The following is a 13,677-nucleotide window of genomic DNA, read 5'->3' as shown; positions in this document are numbered from 1 at the left end:
GCGCAGGTAGACAGAGCCATCCTGGGCGTGTTGCTCCCCTGGGGCAGAGACGTGGCTCGAGGCAGCCAAAGCCATTAACTGGCGTGGTAATTGGACTCTGATTTCCTCTTTAAAATTTAATACACTTAAAGTCCATTTCATAAATCTGCCAGGCAGAGCCCAGCGAGAATGGGCCTTTCCCTGACACTGACGCAGAGGCGGGGAGAGCTCTGAGCCCCACGCAAAGTTCATCAATTTCCAATGCAGAAATAGGCAAAGGGGAATTTCCATCTGGGGAAGATTGATCTCAGCGTTACGGCTGATCTCCCTTTTATCGAGCACCCTTCCTGGCCGGGTGAAGGGTCATTTTTTTAACATTATCACATTAAATTGCCTTTAATACAGCAGGCAAACTGAGAACGTTAAACAAAGAGAAGATGCCTCTGCCCCTCTCCCCTTCCGCCCCACCCCGCAAAATAAAACTAAATCGTCCCTTCCTCCTGAGTTGTCCTTAGCGTGCTGCTTGCGGCACCTGTTCCAGGCCCTCCGGCCGCCAGCGCCAGCTCAGTGCAGGAGCCTGGAATTTCAGTGCCAAGTTCCCACTGGCCTCTGGATGGTCACACTGGGGAAGCCCAGCGCCCTGTGGCCCAGTCTGTGACCAGAGAAGCTCATGAGGGCCCCCCTGCAGCCCCTGTGCCAGAATCCGTAGGGCAGCCGTGTGCGTTGCTGGCAGGACAGGGCAGGCAGGCAGGCAGGGCTGGGGCTCGGGCCTCAGTCAGCAGAATGGCACCTGCGCCTCCTGAGGGTGTGCTGTCGCCTGGCCGGCAGGTTCTGGATGGAGCATTGACAAAACAGAGTGGCCACAGTGAGCTCAGCCACCATTTCCCCGGGTCCCTTCTGTCCTTGGTTGCCCCAGCTACAGCGCAGAGGGACAGACCAGGTGGTTTCAAGGGCCCTTCCCATGTCAGACCATCTGGGTCTTTCTGCCCCCTACTAAGGCACTGAGCTCTGGCCTAGACTCTAACTGCTGTGTGACCTTGAGGCAATCACTTTCCCTCTCTGAGCCTCAGTTTTCTCATCTAAAAGACAAGGGGTTGTAAAAGACAAACCGAGAGCTGTGCATGCTACCTGAGACCCTCCGGGCATCCCAGGAGTCGCCACTGGGCCTGGGTCATCTCCCAGCAAAGCCCTCAACTCTGGACTCACTCTGTGCTCTGGCCTCGTGCCCCTCCTCACCCCACAGCATGTGCCAAAGGACCAGGACCTAGATGGGGACCTGCTGGGCTGCTCACCTGGTGACCTCCTCCGATTTGACGATTACGACGGCGACGGCTCACTGACCCTGCGGGAGTTCCTCACGGCCTTCCGTAAGTTCAGCCCACATGGGAGAGGCTTGTCCACACGGCTGCTCCTGCACCTGTTGTGTCAGGGCCTGGGTCCTCTCCTCGGGTGTTGCGCAGGTTGGATTCTTTGGGGAGCGATGGCGGTTGAGTTTCTTTTGCCATAGGCGCCGAGCTGTAAGACAAAGAGGAAAGGAGAAGGGGTGGCTCCAGCAGAACTCGCCCTGTTCCTTGGAGAGGACGTTTCTCTCACTCAGGGACCCAGGACTGGGACTGGAGCAGAGCTGGGGACACAGCCAGACTCCTTGGGGGTTCTGCATCTGCACATGGAGGGAACAGACTTTGGGGCTGTCCTCAGTGTGTGGCCTGACCCCAGCAGGGAGCCCTAGGGCCTGGAGACTTGCCCAGGCTGGGGCAGGGAGCTGCAGCCTCCCAGGGACAGTAGGGAATGAGGGTCCAAGATGAAAAGAGGTGGGGGCCCTGGAGAGACACAGGAAGTCGGTACTCTCGTGCCAACAGAGTGAGCACGCGAGTGGCCCTGTGTGGAGCCCCTGGCGCGCCATGTGTGGATGGGGTGTCTGAGCACCTGTGTCTTGCCCTGTGGTGACCTTACGTTGACCGTGGGTGGAGCTCGGGCAGGGCCTGAAGGAGATGTGCAGGTGCTGCCATGCCCCCTCCCCCCTCGGCCCAGTCAGACCTGCAGTGATGAGAGGGAAGGGCGGGGCTAGACCCTGCCTGGACACTGCAGGGGACGTCCTTGACCCCAAAACCAGGAAGCCCCTTTACCTCCAAGGGCATTAAGACCGCTCTGGGCCAGTCATGGGTATGTCCTGTGTCTGTGCCGGGATGTGACCCACAGGCTCAGGATGCCCAGCCACAGGCCCTGGCGCTGGGGAGCTGGGCGTGAGCCCCTGCCTCGGTCCCACCTTCCCCTGGTGTTCAGTGCCCAGCGAGGCGGGCCTGCTCCGTGTCTGTGTCTGTGAGCTGTTGTTGCTCCCGGTACCCACAGGCCTGAGAAGGAGGCCTCGGGATCCACTGGTCAGAAGGGCTCTGGAGGCAGGGAGAAGAGGGACATGGGTTCCCAGGAGAGAGAAATGAGTGTGGGTCCTCCCCGTGGGAAGTGTCCCTGAGTGCGACGTGGCCGGGACCTCCCCACTCTGGAGCCGCCTTCCTACCGGGGACCGCAGCCCAGCCCTGGGCTTGATGTGCTCTGACCCTGTAGGGCCCCCGTCTTCCTCCTCCCATCTGTCTTTGTGACTGTGCACTTCTGCGACAGGAGGTGTTCGCTCTGTGGGCCATGGGTTTTATTCCCAGAAATACGTCTCTAAACATGTTGGCATGTGTGGGAGTAGCGGTAGCTCCCCAGCCCTGGCTCAGGACCGCCGGCTGTTAAACCATCGGGAATGTTGCCAGCAGCTGAATGGTTGGTGGCTCTACGTGGGCCTTGGGGGAACTCATAGGCATCTACACCACACACGTGCCACCTGCTTTCATTCTCCGGAGAGGCCGTGGTTAAGCGTTGACCTGTCTGTGGCTGGACAAGAGCCTCACACCTGTCTTCCATGTCCACTTCCCGTCATCTCTCCTGCATCCGCTGTCCCAGACTGAGATCCCCGATGATTCCAGTCCCAGAGACCAGCCAGGTCCTTTACAGGGACAGCAGCGCCCCGGGTCAGGAGAGAAGGGCGAGTTTGCTGGGGACAGCTCTAGGCCATCCATCCCACAATTACTGTCTGAGCTCAGACCCCCGTGCGAAAGAGGCTGTGGAGGGAAAATCTGGAGCCTTCTGAAGAGTCCGAGGCCATGGCTGGACCTGGGGGTGGGGGCATCTCCAGGCACCGCTCCTCTTAGCCCCACGGTGGCGGCTTCCTTCAGCTGAGAGCAGCACCGCTGGGCCCCAGCCTGGTGCCTGGCCCTGCGGCTGCCTCTGCTGCATGAGCTGCATTCCTGGGGGCGGGGGAGGCTGCGGTGCAGGAGGAGGCCTGCCTGCTGCCCCGATCAAGGTCAGGATCAGCCTACGCAGCTCTGGAGGAGGGGCACAAGCCCCTCCCCTCCAGCCGTTTGTCTCAGGCTGAGCAGTGTGGTGTCGGCTCCCTTCCTTCCTGGATTATTACTTGAAAAGCCTTACACTCATCATTCCTGAAGCAAATCAGATTCTGCCGTCGCCTTGGACTGGTTTTGAACCAGGGAGCCAAACCATTCATCACAGCCCAACCCAAATAGTAGATCTGCAATAGAAGGCAAACATGCAGCCAGTAACGCAGCCACAAGCGAGGTGACCCAGCCGTAAAGGCTTGACCCGCGGGCCCTCGGAGCGCAGGCGGACCAGTGGCGTTCACGGTCACGGGACCTCGAGATTCCTGTCGCTCTGGGAATAGATTTTTGGTTCAGTGCATTTTAAGCAGATCACTGAAGTGAGACATACAGGTAACTTACTACCCGGCAGTCAATGGGCATTAACAAAATCCCACTAAAACCCACAAAGTAGTGCCTCGTGCATTCCAGCAACAACATTTTGGATTTAATTTTCAAGAGCGGAGCTGACGGGCCAGCAGGGGTTGCAACTTTGAAGTTGTGTTTCCTAATCCCTTTTTCGGCAGCGTCCTTGGGTGCAAAGCAGCTTGGGGTCTGCAGGCGACTCCAGCTGGGTGCCTGCCAAAGCAGGTTGGGCCTGGGTATGTTTGCCCTCAAGAAGTGTGTTGCGTTGACGCAGTTCTGAGCCTGGGGGAGGGCAGTCTCTTAAATCGTATCTTGCCATGCAGCTGGCCCTCGCTGGGCCGGTGTTCCCTGCAGTGTGCCGGTGGCTGAGGGCGGTGCCGGCCCTGGAGCTGTCTGCTGGGGTTGCATCTCCGAGGAGCCGGGCGAGGGCAGGTGCCCCAGGCACGGCACGGCGCTCGGTGGTCCATGTGGGGTCTCTCTAGCTGTCAAATGGAGCTGAGGCTCACCAGTGTGCACCTCTGTACAGTTTCTGCTGCTTCCCAAAGCAAAGGCTCATCTAGGAACTAAAGGCCCAGGGTCTTCGCAGCGCCCAGCCTCCGCCGCCCACCCCGCTCTGCTTGCCAACAAGGAGCAGAGACCCCATCCCTGAGGTCCCCGGTGACAAGGAGCACAGAGCCCTGTGTGTGCATCCCAGCCAGTTCCTCTCTCGGCCGCTCGTCTAAAAGACTTCTCCATTAGGCATGTTTTTACCCTTTTCCCAGTGCTCAGCTTGGGATGGTGGGAAAAACATGTTGCTTAAATGAGGGTTTTTTTTTTTTTTTTTCACACTTTAAATTCAGTACAAGTGTCTTCTGCATGTTAGAAAGATACTTGTCCTCTTAATTAATCCTACAAGGGCAGCCCCAGCTCTGTGTTGGATGCGAGGGAAGGGTTTGGGCAGCCGGCTGCGTGGGGGGAGGGGCTCCCTGCATTAACATTCTGGGGTCGGGAGCCCTGCGCCCCAGTGCCCCAGAGCGCTGACCGAGTGGGATGCCAACGGCCCTCCCTGGCCTCTAGCATTCGTCAACTCCATGCAGACAGGAAGGCGGCGCCGTAATCTGCTTACTGTACTGCTTCTGCGGCCAGAGCGCCCCTGTGTGGCAGGGAACAGTCCCTGGGAACTGGGTTGTGGCCCTGTGCTGTCATTGCCAGGCCTGAAAACGTGAGTGGTTCACTTCTCATGTCCGGTTCCTCTGCCAGCGTGGGTTGTGCCCTGCGCCCATCCTACCCAGAGCTGCACACACGAGGAGCAGCGTGGTAACCTGAGCCAAGGGCGGTCTCCTCGCTACCCCGTGCACTGGCCCTTGGCATCTGGAGGGTGTGCGCAGATGGGGAGCTGACCTGGGAAGGACACTGCTGTTTGCTGCCGCTGTAGGTTTCAGCTCGTGGGGAGCAGGATGGCAAAAATCCTTGCTGGATCGATTGGACTGTGCAATTTGGAGAGCAAGGCCCACCTGGGCACTGCTCTCTGTGTTGGCTGAGGCCAAGACCACCAACGTCAGTGGCTGCCCTCACCCCAGAGGAGGAGGACAGCCACCTCATGCAGGGTTTGCAAATGAAGTGGCCAGCATCAGACTCAACTCGCTGCCTTTGGCCCCTCACTGGCTGAATCAGAATTGAAAATTGGAAGCTGGCATGTGGGAGTCTCACTCCCTTCCTGGGGATGGGTAGAGTGCCATCTTGACTCCAAGTGGAGAGGGGCGGGCTTCATGGAGACTGGGCAGAGCTCCAGGGCTGAGTGACCGTGCCGTCCATGTCACTGTGGGCTCCTCACACTTGAGCCACGTGGAATGAGACCTGACGGGCGCCTGGCTCACCACAGCATGTCAGGTCCCCAGGGACAGATGAGGCGATTGAAATGCAGAGAAGTTAAGTAGCTGATACAAGGTCACACAGCCAGCAGGAAGCAAAATCAGGACTGAACTCACTTCTGAGTCCAGAACTTCCTCGGGTTCTAGCATTCGTCTAGCATACTTTGCAATTCTCCTGCATTCTCCAGTGAGAAGAATCTCACTGTCCCCAGGGTGATTTCCCTAAACCCCAAGCTCCAGCTCCATGGAGGCCTCCTCCAGGAAGTCTTTGTTGATTTCTACCCCTCTGTCAAGCCCACACAGCGTCTTCTGTGTGCCCACAGCCTTGGGTTTCTCTCCCTATGGAAACAAGGCTGCAGCCTGATGGCCAAGAGTGGGGACTGCAAAGTCCAAGTCTGACTGAGGTTTGAATCCTTGTTCTGCCTCTCACTGGCTGTGTGACTGAACAGCTTAGGCTAGCTTCAAGGTCCCTATCTGTGGATAGACATAACCACCATTAGGGCCATTCAGGACTGGCTGGGATAATTTATGCAGTGATTAGCATGGCACTTGGCACGTGGTAGGTGTCCAGTGGACGCAGACATGGTCAGAGATGGAGGTGGAGACGCCTGGGTGTGTCCCACAACCCCCACCTGTGTGGGGCCACTGCTGTCCTGCCCACTGTTGACTCCAGGTACCCGAGGCCCAAGGCTGTTCTGTTCGCCTCGCCTCCTGCCTGACATGGGGCCTGGCCCCGGAGGCCCAAGCTAAGTGTTGCTTGGTGAGGGCTTCAGAGATGTGGAGAAATGCACTTTGGAGCAGAGGCATCCGGACATGATGTGACCATGACCCAGGACCCCAGTGGGCCTTAGACACCTCCTGAGGGACCCTGGGAAGAGGGAGCAGAGGAAAAGCCAGGTTAGGACCTCACAGCTGGACCCGTGGAGGGCAGCATCAGCCAGGCTGGACCAGGGCAGCCAGGGCACCCGTGTGGCCGCCCTAGCAGCTCAAACGTCCCTCATCCGCCCGATGGGTGACTGGCTGTGAGGTGACCCCTGCTGCCACGTGAGCTAATGATGCCTTCATGAAGATCCAAGCTGCTCAACCTGGAGAGCTCCCATTCAGCTCTCCTCGGGGTGAGGTGACGGTGGGCTGGGCGGCCGCCGCCCAGTGCTTAATCGCCTACCGCCTGAGAGCTATACCGGGACACAGGGCTGCCGCACAGCCCCACGGGCCCTGCTGAGCATGGCCACGCCGCTGGTAGAGGCAGCACACGCTGGCCAGGGGATCCTGCACAGCCTTCCCACTCCTCGCCCACTCCTGCCGTCCCACCAGGAGGTTGGCATCTGTGCAGATCTGCACTTGGGGAAATAATTTACAGGCACAGGACACAGCTGTGTTGTCCTCTGAGCTCAGCTCCCGGGAATCTAAAACACAGCAGCACAGCCTCCCCGTCACCCCTAGAGCCCACAGCCACATCCCCCACCTGGAGGAGGACACAGCATGTGGTCTGGGCCCTCTGCCACTGCCCAGCTGAAGAGTGGAGACTGTGGCGGCTGCAGAAGCTCAGGGTGGCAGAGCAGGCTTCTCCAGCTAAAGCCTACAGCCCAGAGACCCACCTTCCCCGATTCAGGTGTGCGGAGCTGTGAAGGGAAGGGTGCTGGGATGGTGGGGGTGGGGGAGGGGAGGGCAGCGCTGCGGTGTATCGGGGTAAGCCTCTGCCTGCAGGACCAGCATCTCACATGGGTGCCTGTTCGAGACCCAGCTGCTCCGCTTCCAATCCAGCTCCCTGCTAATGTGCCTGGGAAAGCAGCGGAGGATGGCCCAAAGACATAGGAGACCAGGAGGAAACTCCTGACACCTGGCTTTGGCCTGGCCCAGCCCCACCATTTGTGGCCATTTAGGGAGTGAACCAGCAGGTGGAAGATCTCTCCCTCTCTCTCTCTCCCTCTGTGTGTGTGTGTGTGTGTTCCCCTGTAATTTTGACTTTCAAATAAATAAATCTTAAAAAAGAAAAAGAGGAGTACTGGGGGATCTGGAGTGGGGTTGAGCTGAAGCTCTCTGAAGGAAGAGAGCGTCTGGGCAGGGCCAGCCGGCCTGGGGTGGCCAGGCAGGGCGGGGCAGGGCGAGCGGGTGCCTGGAAGGCAGCGTTGAGATCGGGAAGCCTAGTGGGTAAACAAGGAAGCGCTCACAGAGCCCACTCTCAGAGAAGCTCCCAGATGGGGACACAGCTATGGGCAAGACCGCACAGGCCCTGCCCACCAGGCACAGAGACAGCTGGGAAAGAAGAAGACAGCAGAGAACAAAGTGGGAGCTGAGACAGAGCCCCGGGGCCAGGGCTACCTGCTGTCCACAGACAGGGCAGGGCAGGAAGGGACATTTGGGTGAGCCCCCAGCACCTGATTGGAGATCATGAGGCCAGTGTGTGGTGCTGAGGGCCGAGGAGCTGGGGTGTGCGAGGGGCCGCACCGTGGCAGAGCAGAAGTCAGACGAGAGCCTGGGCCGGGCAGAAGCCATCCTGAAGGACTGAGGCTCTGTCACGGCGGGGCCCTGGCCCAGGCAGGTCGAGGGGAGGGGCCTGAGTATCAGCTGGGGTTGGCCCTGGAGGTCTTCCATGCTGCACAGCGAGGCGGAAGAGTGACAGGGCTGCAGTGTCTGAGCCGCCCCCTGTGCTGAGCCCCTCAGCAGATGTCCAGCAGCTGCCTCGCCCCGTGAGGAACAGGCTGGCGGGGATGGGGCCGGCCCCTGCAAACAGGGCTCTGGAGCAGGCCTGTTTCTGCCGCCATCGCACCATGGAGGGGTCGATTTTGAGCCAGAACCCATGCGTGCCAGCCCCGTCTCCCTGCGCCAGCTTCTACTTCTGCCCACACTTGGAAATTACAAACCCTGAGCAGCTGCATGGTGGGGCCCGGCACTTTCTAGGAGTCTTCAAGCTCTGTTTTTAAAGATCCCAGCTGGAGGCTGTCAGTGGCCTTGGTGCAGAGCAACTGAATAGCAGAAAATGAGCTAATTACAGGTTGTTATTGAAAATCTATTATGTACAAATTGCAAAGAAAACTTATTAAAACATGATGCTTTGTGATAAAAAAAAAAAAAAAAAAAAAAAAACACCCTCTTCTTAGAGAGAGAGACAGGGTGGGAGGATGCACATCCAGTCCATCACTGTCCCTGGGACCAGGACCACCTGCAAGGCTGCAGAGCCGTCCCCTGGCCCCATGTCACACCGCCCAGCCCTGTGTCACACACCATGGAGAAATGCAAGATTTTTCACCAACTGAGAGCTCCCTGAATGTTAGTAAACACTCAAAAACAGCTGCAGAGCAAGCAAAGAATTCCATTACAAAGAAATCAAATGCAATTATTTAGATGTCGGCTTTTCAGCAGAACAGGGTCGCGTTACACTTGTGCAGCTCAGGAGTTTTGCAAGGTTCTTGTGCAGACGGCAGGCACTTAAGCACTGAAGGTCACATCCTGCTCTCCAAGCAGGCTCCCTGACCCTGGGGCGCGCAGGTCTGAGGATTGGCACAGCTGCCCAGGAAGAGGATCCTTATATGTGCAAAGCTGCCCCCTGCCAGGCAAGAGACCAAGAAGCAACCCAGGGTCTCCCCTAGCCCGGCTGCCTCCTGGGCCTCCAGCAGCATCCCCCTGCCTTTGTGGGCTCAGAGGTGAGGAGGGAGGACTCCTTGGTGCATTTCTGGAGGGCAAACCCTCCTGAGGCTGTGTCAGCCCACGGAGGGCGCTTGGAGCACAAATCCCTTGTCCTCTGCGGGGTGCGTCTTTTCCTTCCTCCCCAGCCTCCTTTTCTCAGGCTCCATGGCTGTGTCTACAGACCCTCCACCTCTACCACTACCAGGACCCCACTTGTGGGCTGCACACAGAACTAGTGGTGCCCCAAGGTTAGGAGCACTCGGATGGAGCAGGAACTCTGCTCACATGGGACATAGCAAGTGGGTGAACCACTTGTGTACCACACGCAGGGCTGGAGGGCATGCAGAGGCCCCAACATGAGGGTGGCTCTTGTTGGGAGCTGGCTGGAGAGCAGGACCCTGGGGACAGACAAGCTCTGGATAAGCCTGCAGAGACTGTGGACAGCAAGTATGCAGGCCCCCAAGGAGGCAGAGTTGGAAACCTCAGACCACGGGTGGTGACTCAGCTTAGCTTTCCTGGAAACCAATATCTGCAGCTCACTGGTCCTTACCTTGTCCTGACACTCACCGAAAGCTTTCTCGGGGCCAAGGGCAGAGGCATAAAGATGATAGGTTTCTGGGATACAGGCAGAAACCATGATGGTCCAGATGGTAAGCGAGAAGGGAGCAGAGGGGCCACGGCAGTGGCTCACCCAGGAGGCTGGAAAGACAAAGGGAGCGTACGGCCTGCCCTAGTGCTGTGTGGTGCAGAAGCAGCCATGTTGGGCGTGTGTATGTGTGTTTAGTGAATTTATTTGAAAGGCAGAGTTACAGGGAGTGGGGCGGAGGGAAGCAGAGGGACAGAAATTCTTCCATCCCTTGGCTCACTCCCTAAATGGCTGCAATGGCCAGGACTGGGCCAAGCCAAAGCCAGGAGCCTGGAATCCATCCTGGTGTTTCATATGGGTGACAGACGGAAGCACTCTGGCCAGTACTTGAACCGGTGACCATATGGAATGCTGGCGTGGCACGCAGAGGTTTAAGCTGCTGTGCAATAATGCAGGTCCCCATACTGGTTGTTTTCAGCCGGCAGAAGTTCTGAGCTGCAAAACCACGGAACCTGCAGGTTTCCACTGCAAGGGGTGGAGTTGGATGGGGTCGGAGGGGCTGCAGAGAGGGCGTGGTGATCTCGGCTCCTCATTGCTGGCTGCCTCCCTGCCTACATCAAGACCAAGCAAAGCACAGCAGAGCAGGGCTGTGGAGCCCAGAGCTTTCCACATGGTGGGTAATCAGGCTGCACACAGTAGGTGCTTGCAAACATATCTTGAAAACATCGAAGACCATGATGAACTTTTTAAAAAGATTTCAGTAAAAAGAAAGGCTCCCAGTGTCTGTGGCGATTCCTGTTCCCCCTGTGTGGCACTAGCCAGGTTGGTGGCCCACCCTGGTTGCACAGATGGCTGGGAGGGGGGGGGGGGGGTGGCAAGGTTCCGTGTCACCTGCAGCCACCCCTCAGCTGAGTCAGCTTTCCACCACACTCCTGTCCACCCCCTGCTGTCCTCACTGGGCTCCTCTTTCCTCAGAAGCCGGCCTTGCACTGAACAGTGGCAAGCTAGTCACAGCTCCCTTTATACGAGGGCACCTGACAGGTCTTCCCAAATACCGGATGCTGTAAGGAGGCCCAAGGCCAAGAGACAGGCCAGGATCAGCACACGCTGTGCATTGGGCAGTGGTGTGCCTGGGCCCAGGCCTCTCTGGGGGCCTGGGAGATCAGCGGATCATCATAGCTGCAGAAGCTATTTGTATTCTTGATGAGCAGCAGGGGGGTCTCCAGCCAGTGCAGGGTGAGACTCGGCCAGTGGGAGGTGGTCCCTATCGAGGGAGGAGCACGTGTTCTGCACACGACACAGTCCTAGGAATGCTCTTGCCCAGGGTTCCCTGTTCAGCACCTTCGGGATGTGCAGTGGGGTTCTGGAGGCCCCAGGCTTTTTCTTTATGTACATAGGCTGGCATTGTGCTTGGCCCCTGGAAACCTGGTTGCAGCTGGGACAAGTGTTCACTTGAAACTGACTTGAAGGCCGGCGCCGCGGCTCACTAGGCTAATCTTCCGCCTAGCGGCGCCGGCACACCAGGTTCTAGTCCCGGTTGGGGCGCCGGATTCTGTCCCGGTTGCCCCTCTTCCAGGCCAGCTCTCTGCTGTGGCCAGGGAGTGCAGTGGAGGATGGCCCAAGTGCTTGGGCCCTGCACCCCATGGGAGACCAGGAAAAGCACCTGGCTCCTGGCTCCTGCCATCGGATCAGCGCGGTGCGCCGGCCGCAGCGCGCCGGCCGCGGCGGCCATTGGAGGGTGAACCAACGGCAAAGGAAGACCTTTCTCTCTGTCTCTCTCTCTCACTGTCCACTCTGCCTGTCAAAAAATAAAAATAAAAATAAAATAAATAAATAAAAAAAAAAGAAACTGACTTGAGCCACACGTGGGCTCAGCAGACACAGCAGGAAAACAGCCTGGTTCCTGCACAGATTGCCAGTGAGCCCCAGCCTCTGCCAGCTGTGGGCTGCAGGGAGTGGTGGCATGAGGGCCCCTGGCCAGTTTGGCTGCCACCGTCGGGTGACCCAGTATCCCTCTTTGGCACAGGGTACTTGGCAGTGGCTTTCCACTCTGGGCTGTGGCCAGGATTCTCACCCCTGGCAACGGGCTCGTTGTGCTTCCCTTCTCCCCATGAGGGTGAGCCCCAGGACGGGGTGAGCTGCCCCAGGCAGCCTGCAAGCTGGGCCTCAGGGTGCCTCCTCCAGATGGCCTGGGCCTGCCGTGGTCAGACAGGTGTTACAGGCAGATTGTACCCTTCTCAGGAAAGCAAAGCGCACCCAGTAGGGGATAGAAATGACGCTCAGAGGACTCTCTCCCCTGTTCACAGGCAGCGGGGCAGGCAGGAGGGCAGCACGCTGGCTGAGCACCCCCCCCACTCCCGTTCTCAACAGAGCCCCCCCCCCCCGGGCTCGTACGTCTCCCTTACGCTCTGGGCCCTCACACAGAGTCTCCCCTGCCAGTTGCTAACAGCTCGCCTGAGCCCGCTGCCCAGCAGCCAGTGCCTGGCACCTCTCCCGACCCACGAGTTCTGAAGATGAGGAAACCTGAGGCTCAGGGAGCCCAGCTCAAAGCCAGGTCCCCGTTGTGCACGTGAGCGCTCAGTCGCGGTGCTGGCTGCACCCTGCTCCAGCCAGGTCTTCCCCATGGTGTGCAGCCCTGGGGGTGGAGCCCGGGCACCGCTCACCAGGCACTGTGCAGAGGCTGCCATGTGTGTGTCACCGCTGCTCTTATTACCCTGGTCCCTTTAAGGAGACGTAGCACTGCCCTGTAGAAGGCCAAGTGATGCCCAGAGCTCAGGGCTTCCAGTTCTGTGGGGACAGTGGGCCCAAGGAGCATACCTGTCATTCAGAACAGGGGTCCCCATCCTCCCTGAGTTGCCAGGACCCCCACAGAGGGCAGCTTCTTTCTGAAACCCAAGTCCACCCATTATCAAGCCCTTCTTGGCTCCCACAGGTAGGTGAGCTTCCCCAGATGCCTCTTTGTGCCCAGGCCTGGCCCCAGCATGGGCCACAGTCTTCAGTTGTCCACTGCTGTGAGGAGGACTTAGAAATGGGCTGCTGCTGGCGCAAGTTCAAAGGTAGGGAAGCCGTGGCTGGAGACAGAAGTAGCTTTTTCTTCCTTAATTGGGGAACCAGTTCTTCCTCCATCTATCAGAGAAGTCATGGACATCAATCAGTATGTGTTCACAAGATGCTGTGAGATCCTGCCCGTGGGACACAGCACATTAGGGCAAAACCCTTTCTGATGCAATTCTGTTGGGCATGAAAAGCTGTCCTCTTGGCCTTGGTCGAAAGCCTATTTCCCACCCCAGGGTTCCAGCGTGGACTCTGGGGGGGCAGCCCAGTGATGGTGCGGATGGGCAGGCACCTCCCCCAGGGTGGCCTCTGAGGTGTCCTTGCAGAGCCTACACCTGAGCCTGCTGGTGCCCCCGGGTCGGTCAGCCCCAGGCAGGTGCTCATAGTCCTCTCAAGTACTTCTGGCTAGCACTGCCCGGGCCACAGCGGTTGAGCCAATGGAAACCCTTGTGCTGGGGAACTGGTGTCACAGTGAGGGGACCCGGATCAACAGGGACGTAGACTAGAACCAGGGAATGCTTTTGAGAACAACAACGTGGGGGCGGGCAGAGGCAGTGGGGGCAGCAAGACCTCACTAGTGTGGTTCAGGGAGGAGAAGGCCTCATGCAGCAAGGGCTGACAGGCCTTGGGTCAGGCAGGAAGGGCATGTGGCACCCAGTCACCAGGGCAGCCACAGCCCAGGCCCTAGGTCTGAATCAGGCTGGTGGCTGGAGTGGGGTCGGAAGGAGAGAGCACAATTATTCGTCCTGGAGGATGCTGGAAGCCAGCGTGAGGACTCCCGTTGTCACACCAAAGAGCCAGG

At 58.6% G+C, this 13,677-nt stretch overlaps 1 protein-coding gene across 4 annotated transcripts in view; it reads left to right on the top strand.

Annotated features, from left to right (window-relative positions):
* Positions 1 to 13,677, top strand: part of FSTL4 (follistatin like 4) — a 385,653-nt gene that overhangs the window by 291,815 nt on the left and 80,161 nt on the right. For all 4 annotated transcript variants that reach the window (XM_051844202.2, XM_051844203.2, XM_051844201.2 and 1 more), the window contains one exon: positions 1,223 to 1,346. In XM_051844202.2, the coding sequence (XP_051700162.2) occupies positions 1,223 to 1,346 (124 nt within the window). The remainder of the gene's footprint in view (positions 1 to 1,222; positions 1,347 to 13,677) is intronic.

The sequence above is a fragment of the Oryctolagus cuniculus genome, chromosome 6, assembly GCF_964237555.1.
Source record: "Oryctolagus cuniculus chromosome 6, mOryCun1.1, whole genome shotgun sequence".
Classification (NCBI taxonomy): Eukaryota; Metazoa; Chordata; class Mammalia; order Lagomorpha; family Leporidae; genus Oryctolagus; species Oryctolagus cuniculus.
Note: the sequence above shows the minus strand (reverse complement) of the source record. Positions and strands in the feature narration are given on the sequence as shown.